This window comes from Vitis riparia, chromosome 8, assembly GCF_004353265.1.
Source record: "Vitis riparia cultivar Riparia Gloire de Montpellier isolate 1030 chromosome 8, EGFV_Vit.rip_1.0, whole genome shotgun sequence".
Classification (NCBI taxonomy): domain Eukaryota; kingdom Viridiplantae; phylum Streptophyta; class Magnoliopsida; order Vitales; family Vitaceae; genus Vitis; species Vitis riparia.
Window position 1 is genome coordinate 10,213,100 of NC_048438.1, and position 16,281 is coordinate 10,229,380.

Genomic DNA, 16,281 nt, shown 5'->3' on the forward strand with positions numbered 1-16,281 from the left:
TAATTCTTTGACTGAGCTGAGCATTGATGGATTTCTGTTCTCCAACAAAATCTCCCACAACCTTGCTGAGATTCACTATTGCTTGTTCAAGACTTGAAGCTTGTTGGGATGGTTGAGATGGTTGAGCCAGCTGTTGGTACTGAGGTGTTCTCGGCTTCCATGAAAAATTTGGATGATTCCTCCAACTTGAGTTATAAGTATTGCCATACAAAGCATTGCTATTGGGCTTGAATTGTCCAATGACATTTGCTTGTTCTCCAAACATTTCTCTAGCAACTGGAATTGTAGGGCACTCCTCCACCAAGTGTTCATAAGATTGACAAATAGAACATGGCTTTACTTGCACTGGTGTTTCAGCAACAACTTGCACTTCATTCATCTTTTTCAGTTCTAGCTCGTCCACTCTTCTTGTCATAGCTGCAAATTTTGCTTTCATATCAACATCGTCATTCAAGGTGTACATCCCAGCCTTAGCATGCAGAGCATTTGGTTGAGACTTCATCTTTCCCACTTCTCCTCTATGCAATTCATCCCATCCCCTTGAGACTTCAACTACATAACTCAAGAAATCCATAGCTTCCTCAGGATTCTTACTCATGAAATCCCCTCCACACATTGTTTCGAGGAGTTGCTTCATTGAGGAAAACATCCCATCATAGAAATAACTCACCAACAGCCATGTATCAAAGCCATGGTGAGGACAAGCATTAATGGCTTCCATGTATCTTTCCCAACACTCATAGAATTTCTCATTCTCTTTAGCTGAGAAATTTGAAATTTGCCTTTTTAAGCTATTTGTTCTGTGAGTAGGAAAAAACTTCTTAAGGAATCAGCTTATAAATCAGTCCAAGAACGGATACTCCTTGGCCTTAAAGAATTAAGCCAAATCTTGGCCTTATCCTTTAAAGTAAAAGGAAATAGTTTAAGCCTCATCAGGTCGATGGAAGCTCCTCCCTCTTGGAATGTATTACAAACATCTTCAAATTCCTTAATATAGGCATAAGGATTCTCACTTTCCATTCCATGGAAAGTTGGAAAGTTGGCAGAAGTGGCACAATATGGGGTCTGATCACTAGCTGCTCTGTAAGGGGCACTATACATGACGGTGCACTCATACGAGGTGGATGCATACGGTCCCTCATTGATCTGAATTCATTGGGATTGTCCTGATGATCATGGTGACTATGCTGATCCTCAGGTGTAGTTTCCATGATATTCAAGATTACTTCCAACTCCTTGTTATGAGGTGTTTCAAGTTTAACAAGCCTTCCTCCACAATCTCGTATGCACTTTGGCATTCACAACTAGTATCAACTGTAATAAAGAAAGAAAAACAAAAACAGAGAGAAACAAAAACAAAACAGAAGAAAACAAAACAAAACCACCAAAGAGAGTTCGATTAACTAAATCTAAATTAAAAGCAATGCTAGAATATAAACGAGTAAAAGAAACAACTAAAAGAGTTAGTAAGATGAAGGAAAATTCACCAAACTTGTGATGAAAACCACAAGTACCCTGAAATAATATCACTATGAAGTTAGCACCTTCCCCGACAACGACGCCATTTGATTCGTTCCCAACAGGTGTCTCAGCTGATTCATGTCCAGCTGGTGCTCTTGATTGAGAGAGTAATCAACAAAATTTATAACCTATATCACCATGCATTAGGATAGCTTAGCTAATATAGCATAGTGGCTCTAGGATCGTTCACTGGGAAGGGTTTTCAACTCTCAACTGATACCAATTCAAGGTAAATTGGTGCTTTTTCATTTCAAGGTTAGCTTTAAAAGAAAACATAAAGATGTTTGAGTGAAAAGGGTTTGGTCTTAAACTAACCAAAAAAAAAGTAATGGAAATTACTTATGAAGAAAAACATTCCTTGGAGGTTTAGGTTCACAGGGGAGGTTCCTTATGCAAAAATAAAGCTCCGGTCATTTGGTTCATTTCCTCGTATTAGAGAATTAACATATAGTCAATTCTTTAACCGGTGTTGTACAGATGTAACCTTTAAATGGATTTCAGCTCTAATTCCCTCTCACTGATGCAACTTGCAATGGCTCGTGCCTCTCACCTAGCATTTGCCATTCAAGATGATCTTTAACCTTGGACTTCCCTTCTCAAGCTCGCAAGAGATAACTAATGGATGTCTCCTTGGAGTCCAAAAGCTTACCAAGTGTTGGCAATTCTAGAAAATCCTACCTCCAAGTCACTTCCCAAAAGCTCGCAAGAGATAAACAAGTGCATCTCCATGGACGGAGATCACTGGCCTTACCAAGTGTTGGCTCAAGTGAATTAAAGGTGTTTTAAGTTAACTAAAAACATAGAAATCATTAAAGGATCACACTTTCTTTTCATTAATGGTTGAAACCACAAAGCTATAAATTCTTGCACTTGGAACCTTTCCCGGCTACCTTAAGTCCAAGGAACTAAAAGTCTAGCCACTTATTCTCTGAGGAAACTTCCTCAAAGCTTGTTTGGCTAGTAAGAAAACTAACGAGAAAACAATTATATGAAGGAAAAACAGAGCAAGTGCTCTGTACAATATATTTCTTCCTTTTTTCCTGATTACATAATCGATAGATCTAATAATAGATGATCCCTTTGTAAAGAAAATTACAAACTATATATATGAGGTTATTCACCCTTTTTACTTACTTAAAGACTAAGGAATCCTATGATAGGTGGATTACAAGGAGAGTTTGGGGATTTAGACAACAAATATCTAAAGCAAAATATCCCAAAATATCTCAAAAATATCGATCGAAAATATCAGGAAGCTTTAGGAGAACACTGCAGTTGTGCATGTCTGACTGGGTAGGTGCTACTAGAGGATCCGGCTAAGTTTGACCGGAGAAGTTGAAACGTCCTCCTCTCCCATCCGGCTGTAAGATATCCGGATGTAAAATGTCGACGCTCGGAATTCTTCCTCGGGTGGACTGAGCTATGCTGCGCAAAGGGGATCGTCTGCGTGTGCAAGGTGTAGGGACCTTTCTCCCGGATGACATGGAGCGCGCATGGCTATCCGGATTTCCCAGCGGAAAGGCGGCGCAATTCTATCTGGCGCAGCTCCATCTGGACGATAGCATATACTATCCGGATATGTGTGTTCCAGATGGAAAATATTGACTTAAGCGAGCAAGCCTTGCTACAGCCCACGTTTCGCCGCTCTTTAATGGTGTGTCCAGACGCCCCTGTCCGAACATCTTTGCCAAGGATTCCAAAGAATCTCTCCTCAATCTCGGCTTGCTTTGGTGATCAAAAAGTTATCAAAACACCAAAACTTAACACAATTTGATTAGAATTGATTGCAAGGGTCCTTAATATGTTAATTGGGTTAAAATGTGATAACTACTACTCAAAAGTGTTAAAAAGAGCTAATTACAAGCTATCAAATAGCACTTTTTGAGTAGTAATCACCTCACGTACATCCTTAAAAAAAAACACATTTTTCACAAAAATGCATACATTTTTTCCAAGAGTAATCAAGAATCCTATCACCCTTATTATGACCTATATATTCTTTTGGGGGCCCTCAAGAAGTAATTTAAGGCATTCCCTTACCCCGAAATGGACTTTGGAACTTCAAGACATCCTTAGGAAAAATAAGTACATTCTTTCCATGGGGAACCTAAACCCTAATAACCCTTATTATGACTTATATATTCCTTTGGAGACCCTCAAGAAGTGATTTGAGATGTTACCCTAACACAAAAGGGACTTTGGAACCCTACATGTATCCTTAAGAAAAATAAGTACATTTTCACAAAAATACGTACATTTTCTCTAAGATGAACTAGGACCCCTATCACCCTTATTATGACCTATATATTCCTTTGGGGATTCTCAAGAAGTAATTTGAGGTGTTCTCCCACTCTGAAATGGACTTTGCAACCCCATGAACATTCTTAAAAAAAATAAGTACATCCTTAAGAAAAATAAATACATTCTTAAAAAAAAAAATAAGTACATTCTTTCCAAGGGGAACCCAAACCCTAATCACTTTTATTATGACTTATATATTACTTTGAGGACTCTAGGAAAGTTATTTGAGGTGTTATCCTATTTCAAAATATACTTTGAAATCTCACGTACATCCTTAAAACAAATAAGTACAGTCTTAAAAAAAAATCAATTCTTCACAAAAATATGTACATTTTTTCCAATGGGGACTAGAACATTAATCATGCTTATTGAGACTTATATATTCCGTTGGGGACCCTCAAAAAGTGATTTGAGCCATTCTCCCACTTGTACATATTTAAGGAAAATAAGTACATTTTTCACAAAAATATGTACATTTTTTCCAAATCGAACCGGGAACCCTATTACCCATATTATGAACTATATATTCCTCTAGGGACACTCGGGAGGAACCCTAGTACATTCTTAAGAAAAATAAATACATTATTTTTAAATGGAACCCTAATAACCCCTATTATGACTTATATATTACTTTCAAGACCCTTAGGAAATGATTTGAGGTGTTTTCCTATCCCGGAATGGATTTTGGAATTTCATGTATATTCTTAAAAAAATAATAATAATAATTACATTCTTAAAAAAAAAATACATACATTTTCTCTAAGATGAATCAGGACCTTTGCCACCCTTATTATAACTTATATATTCCTTTCGGGATTCTCAAGAAGTGATTTGAGGTGTTTCCCCACCTCGAAATAGACATTGGAACTCCACATACATTCTTAAGAAAAATAAGTACATTTTTTCCAAGGAGAACCCGAACCCTAATCACATTTATCATGACTTACATATTTCTTTGGGATCTCTAGGGAAATGATTTGTGTCATTCTCCCACTTCAAAATAGACGAACCTCATGTACATTCTTAAGAAAAATAAGTACATTCTTAAGAAAAATAAGGATATTTTTCACAAAAATAAGTACATTTTTTTCATGGAGTATTAAGACCCCAATCACTCTTATTATGACCTATATATTCCTTTGGGGACCCTCGAGAAGTGATTTAATGTGTTTTCCCACCCAAAAAAAGACTTTGGAACCCCATGTACATTTGTTTCGAAGTGGCCTCAAATGAATATTTAGATCATAATAAGAGTGATCAAGACTTTTGTTCCATTTGGAAAAAAAAAAGTACATATTTTTGTAAAGAATGTACGTTTCTTTTTTTTTCTTTTTTTTTAAGAATGCATGCATTTTTCTTAAGGATGTACATAGGGTTCCAAAGTCTATTTCAGGGTGGGGGAACGCCTCAAATCATTTTCCAAGGATCCACAAAGGAATATGTAGGTCATAATAAGGGTGATAGGGGACTCAGTTCCTATTAGAGAAAACTTACATAGTTTTGTAAAAGATATACTTATTTTTCTTTAAAATATAATTATTTTTTAAAATGATATACGTGGGGTTCTAAAGTCCCTTTTGGGGTTGGGGAACACCTCAAACCACTTCGCAAAGGTTCCCAAGGGAATCCAATCATAATAAGGGTTATTGGGGTTCAGGTTTCCCTTGGAAAGAATGTACTTATTTTTCTTAAGAATGTTTTTTTTTTTTTTAAAGATGTACGTGGCATTTGAAAGTCCATTTTGTAGTTGGGGAAGGCCTCTAATCACCTTCCAAGAGTGCCCAAAGGAACATATAAGTCATAATAAGAGTGATTGGGGTCTTGGTTCTTCTTTGAAAAAATGTACGTATTTTTGTGAATAATGTACTTATTTCTTCTTGAGAATGTATGTGAGGTTTCAAAGTTCATTTTGGGGTAGGGTAAAGCCTCAAATCATTTATTGAGGGTCCTTAAAGAAATATATAGGTCAGAATAAGGGTGAATGGGGTCTGGGTTCCCTAAAAATGTATGTTTTTTTTTTTTTTTAAGATGTACGTGGGGTTCCAAATTTAATTGCAAGGTGGGGAAAAGCCTCAAGTCCCCCAAATGACTATTTAGGACATAAAAAGAGTGATTGGGTCATAATTCACCCTAAAAAGAATGAACATATTTTTCTTAAGGATGTATGTGAGGTTCAAATTTTGATTTTGAGGTAGGGTAGGGTTGCAAATTACTCCCCAAGGTTCCCTACATGACTATTTAAGACATAATAAAGGTGATTAAGGTCTAGATACACCATAAAAAAATGTATGTATTTTTTATGAAGAATGTACGTATTTTGATGAATGTATGTATTTTTCTTTAAAATGTACATGAAGTTTGAAATTAGATTTAGTGATGGGATCATCTAAAATTTAATATTCTTTAAATATTATATTTCATGAAGGTGTATGATGAACTTTGTTAATATATTACTTCTAAATTTATATTGAGATAATCAATTATATTAAATAAAAATATATTATGCAATATAAAAAAAATTAATCATATATCGAACATAAAAAATTTAGAAGTTATATTTAACATGTATTTTAATTATTGCTATGAGATTATAACAAATATGCATGAGTTGTAAAATTCAAAAAAATAATAACAAAAAGAAATTTCACAACAAGAAATATAATTTATAGATTATATAAAAAAATGAAATAAAATCAAGTATATATTATTTTTTAATCATAAAAAATAACAAAAGTACTTGTTTTTCAATAAATAAATAAATAACCTTAATTGTTATCTTTTTACTGTATATACTTTTTATTCTTAAAAATTATAAATTGAATACTAAAAAAACTAAAAAAAAAAAATTCAGTTCTTTGTCTATTGTATTTTAGGTTACATTTTATTTGTTCTCAATGATTATTTATTGTATGTTATCATTTTATGTTTAATGTGTTCAATAAAATGATTGAAACCAATAAATATAAAAATATGAAAGATTAAAAAATTGAAATTAAAAAAGTTTTGGAAGGAAAATTATCGTGGTTGGAGGGGAAAAAAAATCATGTTAAATGATAAAGAAGGAAAATTGATATTAAAAGTGAAAATGATTGTTAGGAGTTGTGATTATTTGAAATGTGAAAGTTAGAATTTTTAAAAGCCTGGTATTTTTTAATTGGTGTATGGAGGCATGATTTTTCTTTTCATTTTATAAATTTAAAATGATAAAAAAAAATTAATTTTTTTAAATAATGTAAATATTATATAAGGCATTTTAATTACTCTTGAAGTATTTTATTACACCATATAATTAATTAACCATATAAAAATATGAAAGAGTGATTATTTTGCTATCGTTTTAGCACTTATATTTTCACTTTCTATTTTTCTTATATTAATAAAAAAAAAATATTTAGTAGCTTATTCTACCTTAGTTATAAAAAATTTAAAGGGATAAGGAAATTTTCTGAAATTGTTTCATTTCTTAAAAATAAATAAAATAGGAATCATTTGGTTTTTGGACAGGTCAACCATGGTATCATACGTGTCAGACGGCCAAGAGGGAAGACCCAGATGATCTATTAAAGCAAGTACCCCCTGGCGGCCTTCATGCCCAGCAGACAAGACTCAAGCAATAACCAAACCCCAAATCTCAATCCTTTCACCATGGCCACCGATCCAACCGCCGCAGGTCCCGTGGCAATGCCCGCTACAGCCTACCAGCCGTTACCAAACCCAATCACCGTCGTGGGGCAGCAATTCTGCGCGCAATACCCAGTGGATCTCGTCATCGTCAAGAAGGTGATGACCATATCGGACGGTAACTTCGCCGTCACTGACGTCAACGGCTCTGTCATCTTCAAAGTCAAAGGCACTCTCCTGAGCCTCCGTGACCACCGTGTGTTGCTCGACGCCGCTGGCAAGCCGATCGTCTCTCTCCAAAGCAAGGTCCCATCAATTATTTCTTTGTTTTTCCTTCGTATAGGAACATTTTTTCTGCAAAATACGTGATAGTTTGATGTTAGTTATTGGTTGGTTTAGATGTTGTCGATGCATAGGAGGTGGAAAGTGTTTAGAGGAGAAAGCTCAGACCCCAAAGACCTTCTGTTCAGTACAAAGTTGTCGTCCATCATTCAATTGAAGACAGCGCTGAATGTGTTCTTGGCAGCCAATACAAAAGAAGAGGTTTGTGATTTCAAGCTCAGGGGAAGCTGGTTCGATAGATCCTGCACTGTTTATGCTGGCAATTCTAATACGATCATTGCCAAAGTAAGATCAAAGACCATTTCAAGACAATTATTTTAATCTAACTGAATTTTCCCATCTTGTTTAAAGGATGGTTTGAATTTGAAATTATATCAAAATTCTTCCATTCCTAACAAAACATTTTGATGTTGAATCAATGAGTGGTGAATGTGAATGCAGATGCACAAGAAATACAACGTTCAAAGTGTTGTGCTTGGAAAAGACACTTTTGCTGTGACTGTGTATACCAACGTCGACTATGCCTTCATAGTTGCTCTTATCGTGATTTTGGACGAGATTAACAAAGATTAAGATGATTGAAAGCCCCTTTCTATGTCCACCAAGGGGCTCTGTGCCTTGTCTGTTGGACTACTAGGTTTGGTGTATATGCGCCAAGAAGTCAAAGTAAATAATCCCGGGAACCCTTGGGAGGGCTCTTTATCCTGAAGTTTAATAAATGATATTCTCCATAAACCATCTGTTGGTTGTGCGCAATTGTTTGCTGATGTATTTGGTTTACGTATATATAATTGCTGGAAGAGAAAACATAAAGGGGAATAATTAATTCAAAACTTATTTGATTAATTTTCTCTTAATTAATTTTTCTTGTATTTATTAAAATGCATACATTCTTTATTAGGGTCTAATGGAACATGGTTGCCCACCAAAAAAATGTACATATTTTTGTGAAGAATACATATACCTTTTTTAAAATAAAAATAAAAAATATACGTGTCTTTCTTTAAAATGTATGTAGGGTTCCAAATCATATTTTAGGGTGGGCGAAAACCTTAAATTCATTGTCAAGAGTACCCAAATGAATATTTAGACCCAAATAGGACCTAATGGGATCTCAATTGGCTTCCAAAAAGACATGTATTTTTTGTAAGAAATGTACATATTTTTTTCAAAGATGTACATAGGGTTCCAAATTGTATTTTTGTAAGAAATGTACATATTTTTTTCAAGAATGACTCAAATCCATTTCCAAGGTTCCTTAAATGAATATTTAGACCCAAAAACAAGCATAATAGGGTCTCATTGGCCTCCAAAAAATGTACATATTTTTGTGAAGAATGTACGTATTTTTCATAAGGATGGATAATATATGTAGGGTTACAAATCACATTTCAAGGTGGGAAAACACCTCAAATCCATTCCCAAGGCTCTCCAAATAAACATTTTAACCCAAATGGGCCTAATGGAGTTTCGATTGGCCTCACAAAAAATATACACATTTTTGTAAATAATGTATGTACTTTTCTTAAGCATATACGTAGGATTCCAAATTGCATTTCAAGGTGGGGGAAGACCTATATATTCTTCTAGGGACCCTAAGAAAGTTATTTGAAGCATTCCCCCACACCAAAATGGACTTTGGAACCTTATATACACCCTTAAAAAATAATAATAATAAGTACATTTTTCTCAAAAATACATACATTTTTTTCCAAGAGTAATTGGGAATCCTATCACCCTTATTATGACCTATATATTCATTTGAGGACCCTCGAGAAGTAATTTAAGGCATTCCCTCACCTTGAAATGAACTTTGGAACCTCATGTACATCGTTAAGAAAAAATACATTCTTTAAAAAAATAAATACATCTTTCCAAGGGGAACCGAACCCCAATAACCCTTATTATGACTTATATATTACTTTCAGGACCCACAGGAAATGATTTGAGGCATTTCCCCACCCCGAAATGGATTTTGGAACCCCATGTATATTCTTAAAAAAAATAAGTACATTCTTAAAAAAAAATACATATATTTTCTTTAAGATGAACTGGGACCCTTATCACCCTTATTATAACCTATATATTCCTTTTGGGATTCTCATGAAGTGATTTGAGGTGTTCCCCTACCTCGAAATGGACATTGGAACTCCACATACATTCTTAAGAAAAATAAGTACATCCTTAAGAAAAATAAGTACATTTTTTCCAAGGGGTCGAACCCTAATCACCCTTATGATGACATATATTTCTTTGGGGACTCTTGGAAAGTGATTTGAGTCGTTCTCCCACTTCAAAATGGATTTTGGAACCCCATGTACATCTATAAGAAAAATAAGGATATTCTTCACAAAAATAAGTACATTTTTCTCATAGAGTACTAGGATCCCAGTCACTCTTATTATGACCTATATATTCCTTTGGGAACCCTCGAGAAGCGATTTAATATGTTCCCCCACCTAGAAAAGGACTTTAGAACCCCATGTACATTTGTTCTGAAGTGGCCCCAAATGAATATTTAGATCATAATAAGGATGATCCAAACTCTGATTACATTTGGAAAAAAATGTACGTATTTTTGTGAAGAATGTACGTTTTTTTTTTTTTAAGAATGTATACATTTTTCTTAAGGATATACATGGGATTCCAAAGTCTATTTCAGGGTAAGGGAACACCTCAAATCACTTCTCAAGGATCTGCAAATGAATATGTAGGTCATAACAAGGGTGATAGGGGACTCAACTCCTCTAAGAGAAAAATTACATTACTTTGCAAAGAATATATTTATTTTTCTTTAAAATGTACTTATTATTTTTAAGGATATATGTGGGGTTCCAAAGTCCATTTCAAGGTAAGGGAACGCCTCAAATCACTTCCCAAGGGTCCCCAAATGAATTTATAAGTTATAATAAGGGTTATTAGGGTTCAGGTTTTCCTTGGACAGAATGTATTTATTTTTTTAAAAGATGTAAGTGGGGTTTGAAAGTCCATTTTGTAGTTGAGAAGACCTCTAATTACTTTTCAAGAGTCTCCAAATGAACATATAAGTCATAATAAGAGTGATGGGGTTCCTGGTTCCCTTTGTAAAAAAATGTATATATTTTTGTGAAAAATGTACTTATTTTTCTTAAGGATATATGTGGGATTTCAAAATCCTTTTCAGGATGGGAGAATGCCTCAAATCACTACCGAAGGGTCCCCAAATGAATATGTAGGTCATAATAAGGGTGATTGGGGTCCTAGCTCCCCTTTGAAAAAATGTATGTATTTTATGAAGAATATACTTATTTTTTCTTAAGAATGTTTGTGAGGTTCCAAAGTTCATTTTGGGGTAGGGTAAAGCCTCAAATCACTTATCAAGTGTCCCTAAAGAAATATATTGGTCAGAATAAGGGGTGAATGTGGTTTAGGTTCCCCTTGAAAATAATGTACTTATTTTTCTTAAGGATGTGTGTGAAGTTCGAAAGTTCATTTGGTATTGGGGGAATGCCTCAAACCACTCCCCATGGGTCCTAAAAGAAATATATAGGTCATAATAAGGGTGATTGAGGTCCTAGTTTCCCTCAGAAAAAATGTACATATTTTTATGAAAATTGTACTTATTTTTCTTGAGGATGTACATAGGGTTCCAAAGTCCTTTTCAGGGTGGGAGAATGCCTTAAATCACTTCCCGAGGGTCCTATATAAGTCATAATAAGGGTGATTGGGGTCCTAATTCCCCTTGGAAGAAATGTACATATTTTTGAAAGAATGTACTTATTTTTTTTTAAGAATGTACATGTTTTTCTTTAGAATGTATGCGGGGTTTAAAATTTGATTTCAGAATGAGGAAAGGTTACAAATCACTTCCCAAAGTCCCTCAATTAACTATTTAGGACATAATAAGGGTCATTGGGGTCTCGATTTGCCCTAAAAAGAATGTACACATTTTTCTAAAGAACGTACACATTTTTCTTAAGAATGTACATATATTTCTTAAGAAGGTACATGGGATTCAAATTTGGATTTCAAGGTGGGGAAAGGTCATAAATCACTTCCCAAAGTCCTCAAATTTTTATTTGGGTTATAATAAGGGTGATTGGGGTCCTAGTTTGCCTTAAAAAAATATACATATTTTTCTTAATGTACATTAGGTTTGAAATTTTTATTTCAACGTGCGTCAAGCTTGCAAATAACTGGTTAAGGTATCCCACATGACTATTTGTGATATAACAAGGGTGATTGAGGTCCTGATTCACTATATAAAGAATGTGCATATTTTTCTTAAGAATATACGTATTTTTCTTAAGGATCTATGTGGGGTTCAAAATTCGATTTCAAGGTGGGGTATAGTCGCAAATCACTCCCCAAAGTCTCCTAAATTACTGGGTAGGACATAATAAGGTCGATTGAGGTCTTGATTTGCCTTAAACAATGTACGCATTTTTGTGAAGATTGTACGTACTTTCGTGAATAATGTACATGAGATACCAAATTTGATTTCAGGGTGAAGGAAGGTTGCTAATCACTTCCCGATGCCCCCTAAATGACTATTTAGGATATATATATATATATATATATATATTTCTTTAAAATATATGTATTTTTTTTAAAGATGTATGTGTGGTTCCAAATTTAATTGCAGGGTGGGAAAAGACCTCAAATTGTTTCCAATGTCCCCAAATGACTATTTAGGACATAATAAAAGTGATTGGGTCCTGATTCACCCTAAAAAGAATGAATGTATTTTTCTTAAGGATGTATGTGAGGTTTGAAATTTGATTTTGAGGTAGGATAGAGTCGCAAATTACTCCCCCAAGGTCCCCTAAATGACTATTTATGACATAATAAGGGTTATTAAGGTCTAGATTTGCCATAAAAATGTATGTATTTTTTATGAAGAACATACGTATTTTGATGAAGAATGTATGTATTTTCCTTAAGAATGTATATGAAGTTTGAAATTAGATTTAGTGATAAGATCATCTAAAATTTAATATTCTTTGAATATTTTATTTCATGTAGGCGCATGATGAACTTTATTAATATATTACTTCTAAATTTATATTGAAATCATCAATTATATTAAATAAAAATATATTGTATAATATAAAAATAAAAAATAAAAGTAAAAATCTTTAACCATATATCGAACATAAAAAATTTTAAATTTATATCTAACATGTATTTTAATTATTGCTATGAGATTATGACAAATATCCGTAACTTGTAAAATTAAAAAATAATAATAATAAAAAGAAATTTCACAACAAGAAATATGATTTGTAGATTATATAAAAAATCGAGGAAATTAAAAAAAAATTAATCATAAAAAAATAACAAAAGTACTTGTTTTCTAATAAAAAAAATAATTATTATCTTTTTATTGTAGAGTATTTATATACTCTTTTATTCTTAAAAATTATAAGTTGAATACTAAAAAACCTATAAAAAAAAATTCAATTTTTTGTCTATTGTATTTTAGGTTATGTTTTATTTGTTCTCAATTGAAATTAAAAAAGTTTTAGAAGGAAAATTGTGGTGGTTGGAGAGGAAAAAATATTGTTAAATGATATAAAAAGTGAAAGTGTCGTGGAGGAGTTGTGATTCTTTGATTTTTTTTATTTTTTATTTTAATTAAAAAGATGATACCTTCTTTAATGTTTTGTCACATCAAAAAGGGTAATTGTAGAATTCTTATCATGAATATTATCTAAGTGCATGTTGAAAGAATAATTTTACCTATTGTATATTTGATATAAAATGTGAAAGTTACAACTCTTAAAAGCCTCTCCTTTTCTTTTTTATTGGTGTACGGAAGTATGATTTTTTCTTTTATTTTATAAATTTAAAATAATAATAATAAATTAAGAGTGATTATTTTGCTATCGTTTTAACACTTATATTTGCACTTTCTATTTTTATTATATTAATAAAAAAATATTTAGTGGCTTATTCTATCTTAGTTATAAAAAATTTAAAGGGATAAGGAAATTTTCTGAAATTGTTTCGTTTTTTAGAAATAGATAAATAGGAATCATTTGGTTTTGGACAGCTAACCATGCACACGTGTCAGACGGCCAAGAGGGAATAACCAGATGTTCTACTAAAGCAAGTACCCCTGACCTTCACGCCCAGCAGACAAGACTCGAGCAATAACCAAACCCTAAATCTCAATCCTTTCACCATGGCCACCGATCCAACCGCCGCAGGTCCCGTGACAGTGCCCGCTGCGGCCTACCAGCCGTTACCAAACCCAATCACCGTCGTGGGGCCGCAATTCTGCGCGCAATACCCAGTGGATCTCGTCATCGTCAAGAAGATGATGACCATATCGGACGGTAACTTCGCCATCACTGACGTCAACGGCTCTGTCATCTTCAAAGTCAAAGGCACTCTCCTGAGCCTCCGTGACCACCGTGTGTTGCTCGACGCCGCTGGCAAGCCGATCGTCTCTCTCCAAAGCAAGGTCCCATCAATTATTTCTTTGTTTTTCCTTCGTATAGGAACATTTTTTCTGCAAAATACGTGACGGTTTGATGTTAGTTACTGGTTGATTCAGATGTTGTCGATGCATAGGAGGTGGCAAGTGTTTAGAGGAGAAAGCTCAGACCCCAAAGATCTACTGTTCAGTACAAAGCTGTCGTCCATCATTCAATTGAAGACAGGGCTAGATGTGTTCTTGGCAGCCAATACAAAAGAAGAGATCTGTGATTTCAAGCTGAAGGGAAGCTGGTTCGATAGGTCCTGCACTGTTTATGCTGGCAATTCTAATACGATCATTGCCCAAGTAAGATCAAAGATCATTTCAAGACAATATTATTTTAATCTAACTAATTTTCCCCCCTTTTTTAAAGGATGGTTTGAATTTGAAATCATATCAAAGTTCTTCCATTCCTAACACAACATTTGATGTTGAATCAATGAGTGGTGAATGTGAATGCAGATGCACAAGAAACACAACGTTCAAAGTGTTGTGCTTGGAAAAGACACTTTTGCTGTGACTGTGTATCCCAACGTCGACTATGCCTTCATAGTTGCTCTTATCGTGATTTTGGACGAGATTAACGACGATAAAAAGGATTGAAAGCCCCTTTCTATGCCAAGGGGCTGTGTGTCATTCTAGTCTGTTGGACTACTAGGTTTGGTGTATATGCGCTAAGAAGCCAAAAGTAAATAATCCCAGGATCCTTTGGAGGGCTCTTTATCCTGAAGTTTAATAAATGGTATTCTCCATAAACCATCTGTTGGCTGTGCGCAAGGTTTACGTATATATTATTGCTCGGAGAGAACCATCTTCAAAATTTATTTGATTAATTTGTTTCTGTAATAGAGAATGGTATGCTGACGTGTTGAATTATTGTTTGAATATCCTCCCCGGATATGCTGGGGCATGGATTAGAAGGAGGATTAGCTATGTTTTGGCAGCATTTTATGTAAGACCAGGTCGTCGCACCCACAATAGGGGTGACTCCGTCCCAGTGTTTTTGGACAGGCTTGGAGATAGGTCCATCCAACTTTCACCTATTTTGCATCATAGTGTAAGGACTGGGCCTCGGTTGGTCAGATCCCAGAAGCCCAACCTCAAGTTTTTCTTACTTGATGTTGGCCCAGCACGATGACCGTCATTCTTGACTCTTGCCATCAACATCAAGAAATGAGCACTTTACGAGAGAACCAGAAAAGGATAAAAGGCCCCTTCTTAAAGCTAATTTGCCTTGGCAGCAGATGGAGAATGATGGGTATTTCCACTGAGGGCCTGCCATCAAAGTAGTGGGTGGGGCTGATAGGGATATGCATTATGATTCGTGATACATGTTTATCCCTATTCGGATTCGTTATACCGACATACAATCATATGTTTCTGAACCAAGATCAACTGCCCAAAAGCCACTCCCTCTATACCTGAGTCAAAGGACTCAAGGCAATGGTGAGAAAGAGAAGTGGAAATCACTAGTATGGAGCACTTGGGTGGGGCCTGTTCATGCAATAATTCGTCCTTCGGGATGTAATGCCGCTGCCACTTTTGCTCCTCCAAGCCTGGCCTATGGTACTTGTTATGGATGAGCAATAATATGGATAATACAGATTTTGCGACCATAGGGAATTTTAGAGATCTGTATATATCCTTCAATTTGGTGGTCTTGTGATTTCCCAGTTTTAAGGGTCCCACAAAGCTTGAGAAAAACCCAGCAACTTCTATAGACCTTGTGATTTTATCATGTGTTGGGCTAATAATTATTACTTTAAAAGCTTAAATTTTTAGGGAAGAGATTTAATTCAGTCAGCTAACACCCCTTTCATAGTATGAACCATATTCTTTCGAAAGTTTATTAATTGATCGTCTTTTTTCCATGAGATGAACCAGATTCTTTCAAAAGTTTGATTCTTGTTCCTCTTTGTGAAAGCTCAAAGCGGAAGAAGATGCTCATCTTTTGACGGGTGCACGGCTACTTACCACAATTTTTAATTTGCATGTCTCACAAAAATTGAGGTCAACTAGGCAAAAAATAAAAA

At 34.6% G+C, this 16,281-nt stretch overlaps 1 protein-coding gene and 1 non-coding gene across 2 annotated transcripts; both read left to right on the plus strand.

Annotated features, from left to right (window-relative positions):
- Positions 1-686: 686 nt before the first annotated feature.
- On the plus strand, positions 687-794 carry LOC117921375. Its single transcript, XR_004652335.1, has one exon. It is a non-coding gene; the product is annotated as a small nucleolar RNA R71 (small nucleolar RNA).
- Positions 795-7,427: 6,633 nt separating this feature from the next.
- LOC117920613 lies at positions 7,428-15,181 on the plus strand. Its single transcript, XM_034838220.1, has 6 exons — positions 7,428-7,749; positions 7,843-8,070; positions 8,227-8,356; positions 13,863-14,233; positions 14,327-14,554; positions 14,711-15,181. Exons 1-6 carry the CDS (start codon positions 7,468-7,470, stop codon positions 14,849-14,851), a joined length of 1,380 nt encoding a protein of 459 aa, XP_034694111.1. The 5' UTR covers positions 7,428-7,467; the 3' UTR covers positions 14,852-15,181.
- Positions 15,182-16,281: the final 1,100 nt, after the last annotated feature.